Below are 21613 nucleotides of genomic sequence, written 5' to 3' on the forward strand. Positions count from 1 at the left end.
CGTTGCCATGAAGAAGATGGTCGTCTGTGGAATGGTGCCCTTGGGAAGGGGAGTGGCTGGGTCCAGGGTACAAAGTGGGGCAGGGGCTGAGCCTTAGAACAGAGGAGGAATGCTCCCTTCTGGTGCTGGGAGGGAGCGGGGAAATGGCTGCAGGTGTGGAAGCCGGATAGAGAGGGATCCCTGACCAGTCAGAGATGCCTCGAATGTGTTCTAAATATAGGAATAAGAAATGCATGTAATTACTACCATCATTAATAGCAAAGTGTTCCTCGTGAATCAGGTGGTCACTTCTCCCTAGCAACCTGGATTCCTAGAACTAACATGAGCCAAGGGAGGAATATGGTCCTGAGGGTACTGTACTCTATTCTTCAGGAGATAAGGCGCTGTCTTCACCCGGGGCTGGACTCGGGAGCGCAGAAGGATTAAAGCGCTCGATGCCTGAGCTGGGTAGTTTTGTTTCTTGTCTTCTTTCTGGCAGCCTTCAGTTTCCACCCAAGGGAGACCAGGCAGCAGGTTGGGGTGGGCTGCGGAGTGGACAGAGGAGAGGACGGGACAGAGGAGCTAACTGTTAGCCAAAACAGCCAGGTGGGCACCTGGGCCTTTTAGCACCAACAGCCCTTCCCATCTCACGGGCTCCCTCCGTATCACTGTGTCAGGGCACAGGAGGACAGTGCCGATGGGGTCCCAGGGAAATAAGCATGATGCTGTGTGTGTTTACCTGCATGCTGCTGCGTGGTTTCCAAGGCCCCTTGACCGGGAGTGTCTGATGCAGATGGCGTCTCCGGTTCCAAATCTTATTTTTTGAGACAGAGTCTCACTGTCACCTAGGCTAGAGTGCAGTGGCATGATCACAGCTCACTGCAGCCTCCACCTCCTGGGCTCAGATGATTCTCCCATCTCAGCCTCCCATGTAGCTGGGACCACTGGAGCCTGCTACTATGCCTGGCTTTTTTTCTTTTCTTTTTCTTTCTTTATTTTTTTAAAGTAGAGCTGAGGTCTTACTATGTTGCCCAGGCTGACCTTGAACTCTGGATCTCAAGCGATACTGTGTCTCGGCCTACCAAAGTGCTGGGATGATAGGTGTGAACCACTGCACCTGACCTTGAGCTTTTAAAATTTATTTGTTTATTTTAAATGAGACAAAGTCTTACTCTGTCACCCAGGCTGGAGTGCAGTGGCAAGATCATAGCTCACTGCAGCCTCAAATTTCTGGGCTCAAGTGACCTTCCTGCCTCAGCCTCCGGAGAAGCTAGAAATACAGGCACGTGCCACCACACCTGGTTAACTTGTTTTTTTGTAGAGGTGGGGTCTTGCTATATTGCCCAGGCTGTCCTTGAACTTCTGACTTCAAGCAGTCCTCCCACCTTGGCCTCCAAAAGTGTTGGGATTATAGGCATAAGCCACTGCATCCCTCCTGGTTCTAAGTCTTGAGATGATTTATTCATTCATTTATTCAATAACCGTCTGTTGAGCACCTACTGTGTGCCTCAGAAGGTAACGGCACTGTAGGAGCCGTGTTCCCTGTGCTGGCCAGCAGACAGGACAGGAGACCTTTTCCTGACAGAAGACTGCATCTTTTCTCCCTAGGGGAATTTCACCTTCTCCTGGGTCTTGGGAGCCCAGAAGTAGTTTCTGCCCAGGGCTGACCACGGGGAGCCAGGAGGCCTTTGGGCAGTGGTCTTGTAAGTGGCGGGGTCTACCTGAGAGTTAAGCATCCGTGGCCTGTTGAGTGGTCTCTCTGAGGAAGGCTTCGAGTCCCTCCTCGCTGTTCCTTGATAACACGTAATAACCTAGCGCAGGCCTGGGGCTGCAGGGAGGGCAAGAATCACTGAGAGGAGCGATGTGTGTGGGCTTGGATTTTCCTTCTGATTCTCAGCCTCTCCTTGGCCCCTGCTGGTAGGTGTGATTCATCATGGGGCTCTACTCCACCTTCTCCCGCTCCCTGGGACTTAGCTCTCAGTATGCAGTCCAGGCGCACAGCTTATGTAAAGAGCGGTAGTGGTGAGGACGGAGAGTGGGCTGGGGCAGGAATGTGACTGCAAGGTGTGGCTGCTGAGCTCCTAGAGTCTGAACTGCCAAGGATCTGCTGGTCATTTGGGCTCACCCCTACCATCTGGCAGGGAAGCTGAGGCATAGAAGGGTCAGATGGCCTCCCAGGGCACATAGCAAGCTCATGGCAGGACCCAGGGTATGTCCCAGGGCCCCAACTCCTTATCCTGGTCCCTTTTCACTGCCTCAGGGGAGATCCCACGGCCTGGGCCCATTTTCCTCCCCCAGTGTTTACACAGGGACTGTCATTGTTGGCTGCATGGGGGCTTTGAGACCAGGTTTCTTGCCTCCCCCAAAGGTGACACTGAAATTCAGGGGCCTTTGGTTTCAAGGTGAAGAGCAAAGGCTTCTTCTGCTCTCAGAACCTGACATTCTGGCTCTGGTTTCAGTGGCTCAGGCCTCGGGAGTTCTCACTGGTGAATTCTGCGGCAGGAATAGGCTACACGAGTTGACTTAAAGAGGCTAAGCCCTCCAAACCAGTTCCGGAAGAGGCTGTGCCCCCCCCACCTCCACCGCCACCCCATTAGTCAATCATACTGGCCTAGCTATACCTAGGCCTGTGACTGCGCTAGGTGAAGTCTAGAGAAGGACAGGTCCCCTCCACCCCCACTTCCCATGGGGGACTGTCTGGCAGGCAAAAGACTGATCTTGGGAAAAGGGAAGCAGCAGTGTTTATGCAGGAATGATTTTGTTCCAGTAACACTGTGCATTTTGGGAGACAATATCCACAGCAGTGAAGCACTTGGGCTTTGGAGCCACTGCCTGGGTGTGAAGCCTGGCTCTGTTGCTTGTTAGCTGTGTGACCTTGGTCAAGTTACTTAACGACTCTGTGCCCCTTGTTCCTCCTTATCAGTCAAACTGGGAGAAAAATCGTGCCTACCTTATAGAGTGGTTAAGAGGATGAAATGAGCTATATCTAAAGCACTTTAGTGCTGGCACCAAAAAAATGCAATATAACATTTTTTTTATTATAAAAGTGATTTCCTAAGTTCCTATATTGTTTGGCCTCAATAAATAGCAATGGCTGGTAACCCCACCTCAAGGAGTCTCTTGAGAGAGTCATTAGTGAAGTGGCAGTGGGTGGAGTGGAGGCCGCTGAGATCATCTAGGCTGGTGAGGGGCCCAAAGGCCCCACGGAGAAGATGGGATCAGATACAGGCCATGAAGAACCCATCTCAGCTGGGCTCAGTGGCTCACACCTGTAATCCCAGCACTTTGGGAGGCTGAGGTGCATGGATTGCTTGAGGTCAGGAGTTTGAGACCAGCCTGGCCAACATGGTGAAACCCTGTTTCTATTAAAAATACAAAAGTTAGCCGGGCATGCACCTGTAATTCCAGCTACTTAGAAGGCTGAGGTGGGAGGATCGCTTGAACCTGGGAGGTGGAAGTTGCAGTGAGCCAGGATCGTGCCACTGCACTCCAGCCTGGGTGACAGAGTGCGACTTTTTTTTTTTTTTTTTTTGAGACAGAGTCTTGTTTGGATTAGGCTGTTGGCAGATTCCAGCTGGGCACCTGCTGTGTGTCCTGGGTATTGCAGGGCATGAGGGATACTCTTAGGAGGCGATTGAAAGGTGGAGGCTATTCCTCATGGAGGCAATGCACCCCTTTCCTGTTCTCTTGAGCTGTCCCCTTTCCTGGGGGTCTGCCGGGAATAACTGGCAGCCTCCTTGCTCAGTGAGTCTGCAGGGGGCTAGTTGAGTCTCCAGTTCCAGCCTCTGGGTGACACGTGCAGGGGATTGCAAAGCCCCTCTTCCAGATGCATGATACCTTGCTGCAGGTGACCCTGAAGAGGCTGCCCCACTGTGCTCCCCCTTAGGCAGAGGGTGCCTGCCTGGGCACCCAGCCCTGCCTGGATGGGAAATGAGTGTGTGAGGCTGTGGGTCATCACCCGTGCCCTGCTTCTCATTACAAACACACACACACGCAGGATGATTGATGAACCATCAATTTTCCCTCACTGATAACGTCTCCAGAGGCTATTTCCTTTCCTGCTGAAGTCTTAGCAGAGGAAGGTGGGATTCCTGACATGGTGGTAGGGTCTTCAGGGCAGCCCTGGGCCATCCATCTCCTGTCACTCACTTGCTTTCCCATTCCTGAGCCCCCAAGGCACCCCAAAGCCTCGAGGAAAGGTCCAAGGAGCCTGCAGGTGGTGGGCAGGGAGGACAGGGGGCTCTGCAGCAGAGGGACCATGCAGATGGAAGCTGGGGATCAGGCCACCCACTGAGCAGACCTTCAGCCCCTCGGCAAGATTTTCCTGGCAACATGATGGGAGACAAAGAGGAAATTCTGTCCTCGTCGGTGACCTCGGTAGAGCTGGCGTGGGGTGACGGGAAAGGATGCTGGTGGGAGGGCCAGAACACCAGCGTCTAGCTCTGGCCCTTCTAGGAGTAGCCATGTGATCTCAGGCAGGTTTCTTCACCTCTCTGGGCCACCTCAGAGCCTCTCTTGTGAAATGGGAATGATTGTGGAGAGCCCTTTGGCTTCAAATCCTGCGATTGATACATGGCCTTACATGGGTCAGCATTGCTCCACTTCCCCCAGACACACCTGGAAGTCCTTCCAAGTGGGGTGGCCATGCAGGGTGGTCACGAGAGAGAAGCGTCAGGTAGTTCTGGGCTGCTGTCAGGGAGCTTCTCCTCTAGGTGGGGAGACAGACCTGCCCGGATGAAATGCTAAACCTTTCATTCCTAACGTGCCCTGGTCCTGTGCTCTTCACTGTGGGAAGGGCACCCTGTCTCTTATCCCCTGGGTGGCACAAGCCCTGGTAGAGAGCTTTCCTTGGGCAGAGTTGCTAAGTGCTGGCAGCGCTCTGGACTGGAGGAGCCTGTGTCTGATGCCAGTTCTCTCTTACAGGTGAGGAGTTTTACGAAGCCTCCCCCTACGAGCCAGTGACCTCCCGCCTCTCCGACATCTTCAGACTTGCTTCAATATTCTCAGGTAAGTGAGCTCTCGCTGGGACTTGACCAGTTCTCCTCTCGTTCCTGTGGCATGGCAGATGGAGCTCTGGGCTTGGACTGACGTGTCCTGGCTTCCGATGATGGCCCTGCTCCCCATCAGCTCGTCCCTTAATGGTTCTGAGCCTCAGTTAATCCTCTGTAAGGAACCCAATGGTCACCTCCCTGGCTGCTTATATGGAGCAAAGCTTTGATGGAAATTGCCTGGTCGGGTGGCCATCATGGAGTAGGACTTGAATCTGGAACCTGGTGTCACCCTCCTATCTGACCCTTGTTCCCTCTTCCCTTTCCCTGGCTCTTCTCTTTGGAGCTCTTCCACTTGGTCTCATTGCTTAACCTCTCTGGACCTCAGTTTCCTCAGTTGTGATAGGAGAGTACTGTACCTACCTCACTGGATTGCCATGAGGTCTAAGCGGGTCGGTGGGTGGTAAAGTGCTCAGTACGCCGCATGGGTCAGCATGAGCTCTGGCTTGGTATTATTGGTCCTACGACTATCTGTTCTTCCCTGGGTTTTCCCTCTCTCTTGAGGGCTCTGCTTCTTGAACTACATGAAGGGAGGTGTCTGCAGGAGCCACTGTGGTCAGGCCACCCCCTCTGCCGTCCACCCTGGAGAGTGAGATGGTCTGAATTGGGCTCTAGCTTTGTCTACTAGGCTCCACATGTCGGAGCCAGGTGAGCTCTGGGGGGTCTTTCTTCTTGGCTTTGTTCTCTCTGACATCTGGGAGTCCCTGGGCCCAGGGCAGCGCACCCTGCCTGGGTGCTGGGGAGGGATTCCAGTCTTGGGAGTGCTCTGTGGAGGTTGGGGGTGAGCTCATCTAGGGGACTGGTGGAAACAGATGCTCCATGGGGTGGCCAGGGTCGGGCTTGTTCTCAGGGATCTTGAGCACAGAAATCTGGTTGATAGTTTTGTAGTAGTCTTTGAAATCTTCTGGAGTTTCTGTGGCTCCAAAGCAGGGTTTGCAGCAGCAGCACTGCTGACATTTTGGCCTGGGTAATTCTTTCTTGTGGGAGGAGCCATCCCGTGAGTCTGAGGATGGTCAGCAACGTCCCTGGCCCCACTGGATGCCAGCAGCGCTCTTGCAAGCTGTGACAACAAAGATGTCTCCAGACAGGGCCAGATGTCCCCTGGGGGGCACAGTCACTGCAAGCTGAGAGGCACTGCTGTAAGCTGTGAGCTGAAAGCATTTCCAGTGAGACCCGAAGCCCTTTCAAATCAAGAGCTCTCTAGGGCCATGTTTTTCCACCATTCTCTTTTTTCATTATTGTTTTCCAAGGAGAAAAAATAATTCTTCCTAACTAGAGAAATTAAATACCAAGGAATAAAATTTTGTCTTGAAGGTTTGAGTTTTGGAGGGCATAAACCGTTGCAGGATCTCCTTTTTCTTCTTTTTTTTTTTTGCCCACCCAAGAACCAGCTTTTGCTCCCTTGCAATGACATCCTTCCCTCCCGTGGACAAAGCACACTCTAGGAGATTGAAACGGGGATGATGATACACGTGTCCCTGGTGGGAGCAATCTTGGATGCCCAGGAAGGGAGGCACTGGCCATGGGGTGGCTGGCTGGGCATGGCCTTGGGTGCCGGCAGTGGTTAGGGCAGTGGTGAATGGAGTGGTGACCTCAAAGGCAGCTGTGTTGAGCACCTTACTCTGGGCACTCAGCATCATAGCCCCCAGTGGAGTCATCGCAGAGGCTCTGGGCTCAGAGCAGCTCCCAGGCTGGCCCTGCCTGTGGACACCATGGCGGCTCTATGGTAAGTCCTGCCCAAGGGCTGGACTGGATGGGGCTGTCTGAGTCCTTCCTGCACAGGCATTCTGATTCTCACATTTCCTGATGGGTTTTGCATAGAAATCCACTTTGGACCATTCCTTCTGAGACAGTGCTCTGGGGCTCAAGCAGGTTGAGAATGCCGTTGGCCTGTGGTTGCTATGGTGAGCATGCCCTGGTGGCCCTCAGATGTACCCATGTCCTCCTCTGTGTGACGCTCAGGTACTGGCAGATTACTACTGTGTGGAAGGTGACACTGGGCTTCCCTCCAGTAATAAACAGCTTTGACTTGCTCCTGGATGTTGAAGTGCAGAGATCCTCACCTTAGCCCAAGCCCCTGCTGTTTCCTGGACTCACACTTAAGTATCTTCCTGGCAGAAAATCTTTACATAATGGACTTGACACTCTGTGGGACAGGATGTTGACAAGACAAATGAGGAAATTACTAGGTCTGCAGCTCACTGAATCAGCCCCCTTTTACCTGCTGCACAGAGATAACTGGGCCCCATGCAACTCAGTTTCTGTTCTCCAGGGACCGCTTCCCGCCATGAGGGCTGGGCCTTGGGGACTGTGCCGGTCCCTCCTCATTGCCCCTGTTGACTCTGCTCTACCTAGAGAAGCTTTAGGGTTAGGTGAGCAGGCAGCTCTGTCTGGGGAGACTGGGGCACATGGTTGAGTGGGGAGGCCCTGGCCTTGCTACCAAGAAACCAAGCTGGGGCTGGGTACAGTGGCTCATGCCTGCACATTTCAGCACTTTTGGAGACTGAGGTGGGAGGATTGCTTGTGCCCAGGAGTTCAAGGCTGTAATGAGCCATGATCACACGACTGCACCCCAGCCTGGGTGACACAGTGAGACCCTGTCTCAAAAAACTCTCCCAAGACAACAACAACAAAAAGAAACCAAGCTGTCCATGGTGAGGATCTCAGCATAAAGAAGGTGAAAACGGGAGCCGGGAGGTAGTTCCCGTGCAGTCCCCACCACAGATCACCTGTAGGGCCTTGGGCAGGTTCATTTCATGCTCTAGATCTTGTGTCTGAACAACGAGGACATGGGCTTGGAGCAGTGCTGCCCAATCTTTGTCTCATCAAGGCACACAGAAAACGGTGATGTGGCAGGGTGAGCAGCCCAGCTTAGCGCTCAGACCATCGCGAGCCTCCTGCTTGTCAATATCCAGGCACATGTATCCCCCACCTGTGTGTGGCACACTGACTGCAAAGTCTTGTGGTGAATAGCCCAAGATCCCACACTAGAGCTTTGGGATTAAAAGGCTGCCACCCAGTAGGATTGCACGAATTCTGGTGGGAAGCCCCTCCCCACCCCCTCCTGTCTGCTGCTGCATGCTACCTGTCCACTGCTCGTGTGGAAAGGCTGTGGGTAGGGAAGGAGGCATGGAGTCTTGGCGGCCACCTCTGGGCTGTACTCATCTGCAGCTGGAGCACTGGGGAGGGTGTTCCAGTGTCTTCAGGACTCCGTGGCTACTATCTGTTTACCAGCACCTGTCTGAGAATTCAGGGCCCTGTTATGGGGCCTCCTGGAACGTGTATTCTTCTTCATCTCTTTCTTGGTTGGGGTTCTCGGAAAGTCTCACTGGGATTCTGTTGCAAAGAAAGCTACCAGGATTCCTGCAACACCCTCTGATGTCCAGAAGCCCTGGGGAAGGGCAGTTTCTTCCTGCCTCTCTGCCCAGTGCTGCCTGACAGACCCTGGGGTCAGCAGTGGGTCAGCGAGTCCTCAGTCCAGGGCCAGGTGGGGAGCAGTGTGGCTGCGTCCTGAACCACAGCGATAGTGATGTTGGACGCGTCTGCATGTCCTGCCCTCCCCTTCTGTGTGGGAAGAGAGATTTCATGGAGAAGAAGTGAGTTTTGTCCTGTTTCTAGCAATTCAAACTGCCCTTTAAAGCGTGAGACATTATTTAGGGAGGTGCCTGGAAGAGCGCGGGCCTTGAGCTAGACAGTCCTGGGTTCGAATCCCAGGACTGTCCCTCGGCTTTTTAGGGGTGACTGATCTTGGGCCTCGCTGTGGCCTTTTTGAGCTGTGGGGCCTACGTGTGTAAGATGGGCATGTGACGTCCTAAGAGGCTTCGGTGGGAATGGATATTGGCAGAGTACCCATGGCGCATCAGGACCGGAGCCAAGCTTGACACAGTCGGTCATCCTCTGCCTCCCTGGGGTGCTTGGTGGAGGCAGGAGGTTTAGGTGGATGCAGGGGTTGAGGGGCTGAAGTTGAATGTCCTTCTCATCCCCATGCTCCATGATCCTATGAATGCTGAATCCCAGCTGGTTTCACCTGGGAGGTAGGAGAGGGTAGAACAAGGTGGAGAAGAAAGAAGAGATTTTTTTTTTTTTTGAGACGGAGTTTTGTTGCCCAGGCTGGAGTGCAATGGCGCGATCTTGGCTCACTGCAACCTCGACCTCCCGGTTCAAGTGATTCTCTTGCCTCAGCCTCCTGAGTAGCTGGGATTACAGGCATGTGCCACCACGCCCCAAAATACATGTGGATGTACTTTTTAGTAGAGATGGGATTTCTCCATGTTGGCCAGACTGGTCTTGAACTCCCAACCTCAGGTGATCCACTCGCCTTGGCCTCCCAAAGTGCTGGGATCACAGGTGTGAGCCACCGCGCCCAGCTGAAAGAAGAGATCTTTCAGGAAGAGAGAGATTGCGGAGGGAAGGAGGACCTGGAAGGGTGGTGTGGAGCCAGCAGGGGTGTGGACCTGTGGAGCCAGGGACAAGTGGGTGGACATCAAAGTGGTGATGAAAAGGACTGGGCGGGTCGGGCAGAGGCGGTCCTCTCTGGCACTGGGGCCATGCCTAAAGACGGGGAGAAGTGGCAGGCAGATGGCCTTGGTGTCATCAGGCACTGTGTCTGCGTTCTGAGTGAAGGGAAGGGTCTCCAGGGTCTGGTCACGTCGTGCAAGTGTGGCCAGAGGCTTTGGCAAGGGGCATATTTATGGATACACCTTTTTTCCTTTCTGAGGCTGGAAGGGAACTTAGATATCATGGAAGCCCACCCCTTCACCTGACGGAAGGGGACGCAGTCACAGAGGGAAGGCACACATGTTGATGGGATTCCAATCCTGGTCGTGCCTCTGCCCAGTGTGTGCCTGAGGGCAGCGCGCCTCCTCGAAGCCCATATTGGCAAGGTGAGCAGACAAGCTTAGTGCTCAGGCCATCGCGAGCCTCCTGCTTTGTCAATATCTGGGCACATGCATCCCCCACCTGTGTGTGGCACGCTGGTTGCGAAGTGTTGTGGTGAGTAGCCCAAGATCCCGCACTAGAGCTTTGGGATTAAAAAGCTGCCAGTGTCCTCTTGCCCAGCCTGAGGCCAATGGCAATACTCACCTCTGAGGATTTTTCTAAGGACTAAATGAGATAGTGCAGGTAAGTGCTTGGCCTGAGCCTGGCATGCTGCACTAAGCTATGTTAACTTTTAAAACATTAGTACAGACTGATATCTCCAAGGTCTGATGGCAGGGTGTGGCTGGGCCAGCCTAGCACCCGGCATTCTAGAAACTGTGTGTGCCTTTGCTGATGTGAGGCTACCTTCCATACTGGGACAGTGCTTGATGGTGACTGGAGTAGAGGTGATCAGGTGATTTCCAGAGAGCAGTGGGTCCCTGAGGCTCAGAGGGAGTCTTGGGTGGGGATGGCCATCGTGTGCTGTGCTGTGACAGGGACAGATAGAGGCTGGTGAGAAGCCTGAGCTCAGTGGCCTTTGAGGACTGGAGGAAGAAGAGATGGCAGTGCTACCATGGTTGGCCGGCACGCGTCTAGGGTGGGCCACCTTGCTTGGTTGGAGCCTGGAGAGGGCCAGGGGTGTTCTTGTTGGATGCTCCAGTGGCCTTTCTTGTGGGGAGGCTCAGAAGAGCAGGAAACTGCACTCAAATGCTACCCCTTGCCAAGAAGGCTTGCATACGGCCCCTGAGAGGTGACCGCCACCACCCCCTGGTGCCATAGCAGCTTGTGCTTTATCATGGTGCTCACTGCCACATGTTGGGGGCATGTGTGTGATTGTGCGTGCTGGTCTCTGTGTCCTGTGCAGCCATCGCCCTCTGCATCCTCTGCGTGTGTGACTCTGTGTTTTGTATCTAATATGTGTAGAGGATACAAAGGATCCTGAGAATCCTGGCATCATGGCTGGAATGTGGGCTTTGAGGCCGGCTAGTCCTTGTTCGGAATCCTGGCCTTACCCTACTGTGAGACTTCAGGGTTACTGGACATCCGGAACCTCATGTTTCTTCTCTGTAAGATGGAGCAGTCCAGCTGCCTGCAAGCACTGGCACACAGCATGCTGGGCACAGGAGCACCCTAGGTGCTGGCGATGGGTATCGCCATCTGCAGACTAGAAGGAGCTGGTGGCTTTGCGGGAGGTGCTATGCAATTGTGAGGTGTCACGTGTGTGTGACATCTCAGGAGTATCTGGGGCATTGAGAAGGGGCGGGTCCTGGCCAGGGTGTGCAGGAATCACTTATGGAAGGGGCAGGGCAGGGGCGGGACTGGGGCAGGGCTGGGGCCAGACCTCGGAAGAACATGTTTTGTTCAGTAAATACTGAGTGCTCCGTGTGTTCCAGAGACAGTCAGCCACTGCTGTAAGAGAATCAGAACCGTGTCCTCACTGTGTGATGCAGCAAGCAGATACTCACTTAGGCACTACCTAAGTGGCTTGTTTTCAGTAGCAGTGTAGACCAAGTGCTGCCCCGAGAGTTCAGGGGAGGCAGCAACCACCAATGCCTGGGGAAATCAGGGAAGTCTTCGAAGAGGAGAAAGTGGGATGTGGGAAGGGTGTCCCTGGTGACATCCTGGCTGGGAGGCCTGGCCGAGCCTGGGGTGATGAAGGAACCCCAAAATGTCTTGAGCCTGGGGGTCAGGGGACAGTGAACAGGGATCCTTGTGGCAGACAGGACAGGACAGTGGCCTCTCTGGGGTGCTCCAGCCCAGGACTTCTCCATGACAGAGCTCAGGATGACTGCCGAGGAGGGAGCCTGGGTCCCTAGGGAGGGGCTGGGCTGCCTTTTGTGTGGGGAGAGACTTTTCCTCCGGCTAAAAAGTCAGTCCCCAAGAAGATACCCCTGTGGCCCTGGTGAGGGCTGGGGGAGGATTGGGCCTGGCTTCGCTTGGCTGGGTTTCTAGGGAAGCCCCCCGCCTTCCCCAGGTCTCCCCACTCTGTGCGCCCCAGGCCCAGAGGCAGGAGACCCAGGCTTTGTGCAGGCCTTGGGCTGCTGAGCAGACAAATAGAGGGTGAGGCTTTAATGTTTCAGCAGGTCAGGCTGGTGCCTCTCAGAGCCCCCATTCTGAGGCTGCCCTGTGATGAGGTGGGGCACAGGGGGCCGAGGGCAGGGAAGAACCCGAAGAACAGCAGCGGCTCTCCCTGCCCCCTTCACGGTGGCTCAGGCGATAAACTGCTTATCCTCAGGTTGTCTCCCTGAGCCGAATGCAGAGTGTGTTATTTAAATTTCAAAATCACATTCTTCTTCTAACAGCTGTCAGAGACTCTGAGTGTCAACGAAAATTGGGCTTCAGCTGCAGCTCTGTCACCTCTGACACCTCCCCTTTCAGGAAGAATTTGTCTGATGGCCGAGGAGTGGGTGTGGGTTTGGGAGAGCGGGGGCTGTGGGGACAGGGAGAGGTGGGCTGTCAGGCAGTGGGGACAGGTGACCGAGTGGCTCTCAGGGTGCTTGGGGCCCGCCGGGAGGAAGGCAGCTTCCCTTTTGCGGGTGCCAAAGCTGGAGGAATCGACATTTTCCCTCTTCTGTTTTCATCTGCTCGCTCTCTCCATCTACGCCAGTGACCTCAGGCTCTTGTGAGTGGGTAGAAGGATTTGCTGGCACTAAGGTGTGAGCAGGGTGTTGGTGACTTCATCTTTGGTTGCCTTTGTGTCCAAGGAAGAAATTGCTATGAAAAAGGCCAGGAGGGAACAGAAGTTAATGTCCCCCACTGCCAACAACCAAAGCCTCTTTCATGGTAGTATTTCAGGTGCTGGGGTTGAAATGAGCTTTTTTGGATGAAGGCATTTTTTGGTACGCTTCAAATAACGTCTTCCAGGGAGCCACCTGCCTGCTTCTCCCTTGGTGTGTGGGACAGTGGGGCAGGCTCCACCAGCGGCTGGGGTGCAGGGCGGCTCTTGGCCGGAGGCCCCTGCTCGGTGCTGCTCCTGAGATGGCTATGGGGGGGGGTCTGTGCTCCTTGAGCACGCCCTGGCTTAGCCATCAACTGCACTCGCTCCGGCTCAGAAAACAGGATGTGAGCACCTGCCCTGGGCATTCCTTCCCACCCATGTCTGCATGCTCCTGTAACCCCATGCTGTGCTCGGCGAGGAACAGCCGGGAGAAAGGTCATCGTACGAGGGTGTGTGTCTGGTGTGTGGAGAGTGTAAATATGCATGGCATATGATGGGGTGTGTGTGTGAGAGAGAGAGGTGGGGTGTGTGTAGAGATACTAGATATGTATAGGCAGTGATGTTTGTGTATGTGATGTGTGTGTGAGTATGGTGGATATGTGTAGGCGGTGATTGTGTGCTGATGTGTGTATACGTGATGTGTGTGTATGGTGGTGTGTGTGATGTATGTGGTGGTGTGTGCGGGGTGTGTGAGGTAGTATATGGGGTGTCTGTGACGTGTGTATGGTGGTATTGTGCATGGCAGTGTGTGTGTAATGTATGTGTTGGTGTATGTAGGTTGTGTGTGGTATGTAGTATGTGTGTGTCAGTGGTGGAGTGTGTGTAGGTGTTTGTGTGTGTAGGTATGCATTAGCGTGTGTGTGGATGTGGGATGATGTATGTGTACTGGTGTGTGTGATGTGTGTGGGATGGGGTGTGCATATGTGTAATGTGCATGAAGTGTTTGTGTATAGTGCTGTGTGGGGGGGTGGTTTGTGTGTGTAGGGGTGTGAAGTAATATGGGGTGTGTGTATTTGGTGCTGTGTGTGTAGGTGTGTGTAAGGTAGTGTATGGGGTGTTGTGTGTGTATGTGTGGGGTGGTGTGTTGTGTAGGGTGTATGACTTGGTGTATGGGGTGTCATGTGTGTGGATGTGTGTAGTGTGTGGGGTCCTGTGTAGTGTAGGTCTTTATGAGGTAGTGTTATGGGGTGTGTGTGTGCTGTGTGTGTAGGTGTGTGTGAGGTGGTGTGTGTGTAGGTGTGTATGAGGTAGTGTATGGGGTATTGTGTATGTTGTGTTGCATATATGTGTGTGGTATATATGTGGGGAAGTGTGTTGTGTAGGTGTTTATGAGGTAGTGTATGGCTTGTCGTGTGTGGTGTCTGTGTATATAGGTGTGTGTTGTGTGGTGTATGTATAGGATGGTGTGTGTGAAGTGTGTGGTGTGGTGTGTATGGGCTGTTGTGTATGTGGTGTGTGATGTATAGTATGCGTGTAGGTGTGTGTGTGGGTGTGAGGTAGTGTATAGGGTGTTGGGTGTGGTGTGTATGATATGTACATAGGTGTGTGTGGGGTGGTGTATGTGTGGGGTGGTGTGTGTGTAGGTGTATGTAGGTGTGTGTGGGGTGGTGTATGTGTGGGGTGGTGTGTGTGTAGGTGTATGTAGGTGTGTGTGGGGTGGTGTATGTGGTTGTGTATGTGTAGGTGTGTGTGTTGGTGTGTATAGGGTAATGTATGGGTGTTGTGTGTGGTGTTTGTATGATATCTGTAGCTATGTGTGTGGTGGTGTGCATGAACTAGTGTTAAGAGTGTTGTGTGGTGTGTAGATGTGTTTGTAGGTGTGTATGGGGTAGTGTATGGGCTGTTTGTGTGGTATGCATGTGTACACATGTAGGTGTGGGGTGGTATGTGTAGGTGTGTGTGAAGTGGTGTATGGGGTGTTGTGTGTATGGTGTGTATGTAGGTGTGTGTTGAGTGGTGTATGTGTGGGGTCTAGTGTTATAGGTGTGTGTGATGTGTGTAGGTGTGTACGGGGTAGTGTATGCAGTGTTGTGTGTGTGGTATGTGTAACTGTATAGGGTGCCGATGTATATGGGGTAGTGTATGGGATGTGTATGTGGTGTGTGTAGGATGGTGTATGTGTGGGGTGGTATGTGTGGTGTGGTGTATATATGGTGTGTATGTAGGTGTGTGTGGAGTGGTGTATGCATAGGTAGGTGGTGTGTGCACCTAGCTGTGTGTGAGGTAGTGTATGGGGTGCTTGTGTGTGGCATGTGTGTAGGTGCATATGGGGTAGCGTATGGGGTGCTGTATGTTGTGTGTATAGGTATGTATGTAGTAGTGTGTTGGGTATAGTATAGTGTGTTTGGCATGTGCGTAGGTGTGTGTGTATGTGTGTATGGGATAATGTATGGAGTGTTGTGTGTATGTATGTGTGTGTAGGTATGAAGGGGTAGTGTATGGGGTGTTGTGTGTGGGTAGGTGTGTATGGGGTAGTGTGTATGTTGTGTGTGGTGTGTGTAGGTGTGAATGTACGTGTTTATGGGGTAGTGTATGGGGTGTTGTATGGTGTATGTGTAGGTGTGTGAGGGTAATGTATGTGTGGGGTGGTGTGTGTGTGGTGTGTGTATAGGTGTGTGTGAGGTAGTTTATGGGGTGTTGGGTGTGTGGTATGTATAGGTGTGTGTGGGGTACTGTGTGTGTGAGGTAGTGTATGGGGTGTTGTGTGTGGTGTGTGTGTACGTGTTTATGGGGTAGTGTATGGTGTGTTGTGTGTCGTGTGTGTATAGGTGTGTATGGGTTAATGTATGTAGTGTGTGTGTAGGTGTGTATGGAGTAGTGTATGGTGTGTTGTGTGTGTGTATGGGTAGTGTATCTAGTGTGTAGCTGTGTGTGTAGGCATGTATGGGTTAGTGTATGGGGTGTTGTGTGTGTGTGGTGTGGTGTGTGTGTGTGTGTTAGTGTGTGTGTGGTGGGAGTGGCTGTGGGTTTTTGGCAGTGGCCTTCTGTCTGAAGGGATAGGGAAGGAAGGGTGAGAGGGACAGGGAGGGAGGGGCCAGAGTGACTCAGAACAGTCTCAGCTCTGACCCTAATGGAAATGACTCCCCCAACCCCCACTTCATCCTCTGAGGGGAGCCCTGGAAAGAGGGGCTTAGCGGTGAACAGGGAGGGACATTAGAAAAAGGAGGCCATCTTTGCCTGATGAGCAGCAGGAATGAGTGGACTGCACTTCATCTGTGTGTTTGGGGTGTCCTGCGTCTGGAGGCTTCTGCGTTAACTCGGGGCACTTAGGCTCAGATGGAATGTGTGTGAATTCATCCCCAGATATTCACTGAGCGTCCTCTGCGAGCCATGCCTTGTTCTAGGTGCTGAGGATATATCAGCGAACAACACAGGGGCAGGTGCTGCTCGTATGGAGTTTATGTTCTTCTATTAGCTGGAGACAGAGAAAAATAGAAAACAAGCCGACAGACAAATTAACAAGACATGTGAGACAGTGATGAATGCCAAGCTGAGAATTAAAATAGGATGATGGGACAGAGGTGACTGGGAACGCCCAAGTCTGACTCACAGGAAGGATCCAGCCATGGGAAGATCAGAGAAATGGCAGAAGGAACAGCGAGCAAAAGGCCCTGGTGAGGTCCTGCATGTGGAGGCTGAGGCCCAGGGAAGCACATGTGGCTGGAACCTTTTATTTTAAGAGTGATGAGAAACCGTTGGAGGCATTGAGGCAGTTGAGTAGCACAGTGTGATCTATGTGTGTGAAAAGATTACTCTTGCACTGTGGAGAATGGATCATGGGGGTGGGCACAGAGCAGAGTGGAGGCAGAGAGATCTAGGTTAGGAGGTTGCTGCAGATGATCATGGGAGAGATGGAGAGGATGCAGGGCTTGGATATATTTTGGAGGTGGTGTTGAAAGGAAGCGGGGATGAATTTATGGATAACTTGATATTTTGGACTTGAACAACAGGGATGCTGCCATTTACTAGGATGAAGATGAAGGGAGGAACAGGTTGGGAGGTTCAGTGGGCAGAAATCAAGAATTCTGTGTTGGCCAGGTTAGGCTGGAGACGCCAATTAGACCTCCCCTGGAAGTGCCAAGGATGCAGTTAGATGTAGACCTGGAGTTCTGGGGAGAGGTCAGGGTTGATACGTGGGTTGAGAGTTATTAGCATATAAATGTTTAAAGCCATGGAATGGTAAGGTCATGGAGGGAGGGTGTATAGTCAGGAGAGAGTGAGGCTGGGTCTCACCGAGTAGCGGAGGAAGAGCTAGCTAAGGCAGCTGAGACTAGGGCCAGAAAGAGAGGGAGAAATCAGTCAGTTGTGTCAGGGAAGCCAAGACAAGTAGAGGTGTCAAGAAAAGGGAAGTGGGCCAGGTGCAGTGGCTCACACCTGTAATCCCAGCACTTTGGAAGGCAGATCTCTTGAGTCCAGAAGTTCGAGACCAGTCTGAGCAACATAGCAAAACCTCATCTCTATAAAATATACAAAAACTGGTAAGCACGGTGGCACATGTGGGTGGTCCTAGCTACTGGGGAGGCCGAGGTGGGAAGACTGAGCCCACGAGGTCAAGGTGGCAGTAAGCTGTGATCATGCCACTGCACTCGAGGCTGGTCAGAAAAAAAGAGGAAGAGAGAAGTGATTAGCCTGTCCAGATGCCACCCAGAGGTCAAGCCAGTGAAGTTCAGAGAAGTGACTGTGATTCAGCGTCATGGAGGTCACCCATGATCTTGCTAGAATAGCCTTCTTGGAGGGTGAGGTTAGAAGGTTGATGTGGGGAGGATGGAGGAGAAAATGTGAGAGGAGAAGGTAGAATCAGCAGCCACAAGTCTACTCTTTCAAGCTTTGCTAGGAAGGGGAGCAGTGAAATGGGGGGTTGGGTGGTGGTCAAGGGAAGGTCTTTGTTTTTGGTTTTGTTCTGTCTTGAGAAAGGCAAAGATGGTGGCACGTTTGTACCTGTTGGGAATGATCCTGAGAGAGGGCAGAATTGAAGGATATAAGCAGGAAGGGGGTGATTTCAGGAGTGACGTCTTCAATAAGTGAAGAGGGATGGGGTCTATGTGGCATGCACCAGCACGCATGGCAGGGCAGCCTTTGATGAGGCTGGAGCTGGGTCCTTCCAACAGAGAGAAGGCAGAGCTGGCTATCCAGGTGAGACAGGTCGGTCACTGGTGGGTGGGAAGGTGAGGGCATTTCTGTCCAAATCTTCTATTGTCTCATCAAATACAAGTTAAGGTGCTATAATCTCAATGTTTGGTCCTGCTGCCCAACAAATTCATAGGTTGAAATCCTAAATCCCAAGGCAGGGGTTTTAGGAAGTGGGGCCTTTGGGAGATGATTAGGCCATGAGATTGGAGCACTTATGAATACGATTAGTGTCCTTCAAATGGAGACCCTAGGAACTCACTTGCCCCTTCCGATAAGTGAGGACACAGCCAGAAGACGGCTGTCTGTCAACAAGCAAGTGAGCCCTCACCAGACACCAAATTCACCAGCACCCTGAGCTTGGACTTCCCAGCCTCGAGAACCATGAGAAATGAATTTCTCATGGTTTATCTATAAGCCACTCTGTCTATGCTATTTGTTAAGCAGCCCGAACAGACCAAGACAAGATAATCAGCTTAGAACTAGGGGGGAAGAAACAGAGTGGGAAGACAGACAGGGGAAGGTGAGAAATGTCTGCTTTAAGGCATTTAAAGCTTGATCTCAGGACTTTAAAGTGAGACCAGTCAGCCTGTGTGTGTGTATGTGTGTGTGTGTGTTACCTAGTGACCTTTGCCTGCTCAGGAGCCAGCATGGAGTGGGGGTGGTTGGATTTCACTGGGGTTAAACCGGTGCATGACTATGATAGAGGAAGAGTGGGGCTGAGGAGTTCAGGGAGTTGCGTGCAGGCTGGGAAGTCTGGATTGGGTAAGGAGGAACTGACAACAGGGTAGGGGGATGGGTGAGGGAGAGCAAGTGGCCAGGTCAGTGGGTCAGGGTCTGGGAGAGGTTGAGGGTTTGCTGGAGTGGGAATTCCAGAGAGTGGGCTGGAAGGTGAGGAGAGGGTGGCCGAGACTGGGATGTGTGATGTCAGCCTTTCAGCGGGGATTTGGATGTTGATGAAGGTCAAGGTCAAGAATATGACTACGGCAAGGGGGAGCTAAGGGTAGGAGGAGATTACTGGAGGTGGACAGAGTATCGTGCAGACCGACCATCCCTATTGAGTGGAAGCCTCTAGGAATGGTGCCCAGAAAGGGGTGAACTGGAGATGGTGAGCCAGGTGTGAGGTCATTCCTGAGAGAAGAGAATGGCAGAGTGAGTGAGTGACAGCCTCCAGAGGAGTAAGGGCAGCTGATGGTATGAACTTCCCAGGAGAACAGATAGGGCAGAAATGATGAGGAGTAGAAAGGAGGCCCCTAGCCATCCATGAGCTGCCCAATGGCCACTTCTTTCAAAATTAGGATGCTGAATAACAAAGTCACTGATTTTACAAAATGCATTGGTTTACCCAAACTGTCTTTGAATTATTTTTCATGGTTTTAGAAATTCACATTGAATGGTTTTCATGGCTTTTGAAGATTTTTGCAAATGGTCTTCATAGCTGTATTTTAAGATATATTCAGTTTTTTGGAAGCTAACTCATGACCATGAGTTGATGTAGACTTCTTATGGTGAGAAAAGCATATTTCATAACCAGTAAACAAAAATTCAGCTTGTGGTGGGTGCTTCCAATCTTATGTCCATTCTCTACACCATCAAATAAAAAATGCTGAGGAAAGATTTAGGTTAATCACATCAATATGAAATGCTTGGAATTTGGTTTTTAATGGTTGCAGATACAAAATTAAACCCAACTCATCATTGTGGGAATTGGTATGAGAATGGTAAAAGCCCCAAATATATTTTTTAAAAAACCCCAAAATACCAAAACTATATTTAAAAGAAATAGGGCACTCAAAAGTGGTTAAAAAATTCCTTCAAATATGAAAGAATGGAACTTAAATTTTTAATTGTCAGAACCACAAAATTAAGACTAACCTGAAGTTTGAAGACTTGGAGAAAGAATTTTAAGGATGGTTTAAATTTGACAAAATATAAAATGAAATTTGAAAGTGTCCAAATTGATTTTCTTTCAAATTGATGTTCAGTGTATTTGCCATTTGTCAAATTGATTTTTGGCGGGTTAGTCTGCTTCCAAAACTGCAGCTTTATCTGGAGAGTGCTGGGTGGTCCCGGTGACATAGTAGGGCTGAGAATGAGGAGAAAGTTCAGAAAGAAAGTTGAGATGATAAGGAAGCTTGGACTAAGACTTCCAGGGCTGATTTGAGGAGGGTGAGCACCCTGAGTACAGAGCAATAGGGGACAAGGGTTCAGGTCCTATTGGATTCCCAGCCTTTGATTGACAACTGAGAGGACTGGAGGCAAGGCTCTGGGATTGTTCTCATCAGCTCCTGGGGATGGGGACACTGATGTATTGCTTCCAGCTAGATGGTGGTGCTCCTGGCTCCCACTCCTGATAGTGAGGGGGCCCAGAAGGGAGGAAGATGCCCTGAGATCTTGCTTTCTCAGGCAACCTGGATGGAGCAGAGGAAGCCCTGAAGATCTTTTGCTTATAGAAGGGAAGACTGGGGACCGTTTTACATTTTGCAGCATAATGTGTAGAGAGCCTGGAGCACAAGGGACTGGCTTCTTTTCCTAGCAGGGCAGTGTAATGTGAAGGTAGCCAGAGAGGTGAGATGAGAGGAAGGACCTTTTAGCCAGGTGACACTTTTTTTTTTTTTTTTTTTGAGACGGAGTCTTGCTCTGTCACATAGGCTGGAGTGCAGTGGCCAGAGCTCTCAGCTCACTGCAACCTCTACCTCTTAGGTTCAAGCGGTTCTGGTGCCTTAGCCACCTGAGTGCCTGGGATTACAGGTGCACGCCATCACACCCAGCTGATTTTCATATCTTTAGTAGAGATGGGGTTTCACCATGTTGGCCAGGCTGGTCTTGAACTCCTGGCCTCCGGGGATCCCCCCCCATCTCGGCCTCCCAAAGTTCTGGGATTACAGGTGTGAGCCACCACGTCTGGCCAGGAGACACCTTTTAAAGCAAGCATTTATTGCCTATGTACTATGGGTAGGAAACTGCAAGGGGCGTTTTCATCACATTGCCCCTTTTCCTTTTAGCATCATCTTCTGTATAGGCAGGTAGGTGTTCTATCCCAGTTTTGCAGGTGAGGAAAGTGAGGCTTAAAGACGTTATATAACCTGTGCACACTTGCTGTGATAGTGGTCTAGCCAGGTCTTCCACCTTCCCCACAAGCCACTGCTGGACCAGGGTCTCTGCTTTTTCTGGGAGCCCATACCCAAAGGGGAAAGTTTCCATTTGTTTACTTGTGATCTCTCACCTGAGCTAGAATGCGAGCCCCAGGAGGGCAGGAGACTTGGTGGTTTTATTCGTCAGTCCAGCTTTACTTTTGCACACAGTGGGTTGTCAGTAAACATTACCTGCAAAATATAAATGTATCTTGAGGGCGGGCTGGGGTTGGATGCCCCATGAGGAGATACAGCGTGAGGTGTGGAGATTATAGCTATTCAGCCATGAGGTGTGGAGGTGACAGTCATCCAGCATGAGGTTGGAGGTGACAGTCATCCAGCATGACGCATGGAGGTGTCAGTCATCCAGCATGAGGCGTGGAGGTGTCAGTCATCCAGCATGAGGCGTGGAGGTGACAGTCATCCAACATGACGCGTGGAGGTGACAGGCATCCAGCATGAGGTGTGGAGGTGACAGTCATCCAGGCTGAGGTGTGGAGGTGACAGTCATCCAGCATGAGGTTGGAGGTGATAGTCATCCAGACTGAGGTGTGGAGGTGACAGTCATCTAGGCTGAGGTGTGGAGGTGACAGTCATCCGTATGAGGTTGGAGGTGACATTCATCCAGCAAGAGATGTGGAGGTGACAGTCATCCAGCGTGAGGTTGGAGGTGACAGTCATCCAGCATG

The 21613-nt window shown here is 51.8% G+C and overlaps 1 protein-coding gene across 38 annotated transcripts in view; it reads left to right on the forward strand.

The window, feature by feature from the left end:
- The window catches only part of GFRA2 (GDNF family receptor alpha 2), a 410970-nt gene that overhangs the window by 321843 nt on the left and 67514 nt on the right, over nt 1-21613 (forward strand). For 36 of the 38 annotated variants that reach the window (XM_064368864.1, XM_064368853.1, XM_064368852.1 and 33 more), the window contains one exon: nt 4903-4986. The exons of 1 other annotated variant lie outside the window; for it this stretch is intronic. In XM_064368864.1, the coding sequence (XP_064224934.1) occupies nt 4903-4986 (84 nt within the window). Of the gene's footprint in view, nt 1-4902; nt 4987-15846; nt 16278-21613 lie in introns of those variants that run through there. One more of the 38 variants, XM_012435355.2, reaches the window with a different exon arrangement.

This window comes from Aotus nancymaae, unplaced genomic scaffold (genome assembly GCF_030222135.1).
Source record: "Aotus nancymaae isolate 86718 unplaced genomic scaffold, 86718_ANA_hifiasm-v0.15.2.pri h1tg000079l, whole genome shotgun sequence".
Taxonomy (NCBI): Eukaryota; Metazoa; Chordata; class Mammalia; order Primates; family Aotidae; genus Aotus; species Aotus nancymaae.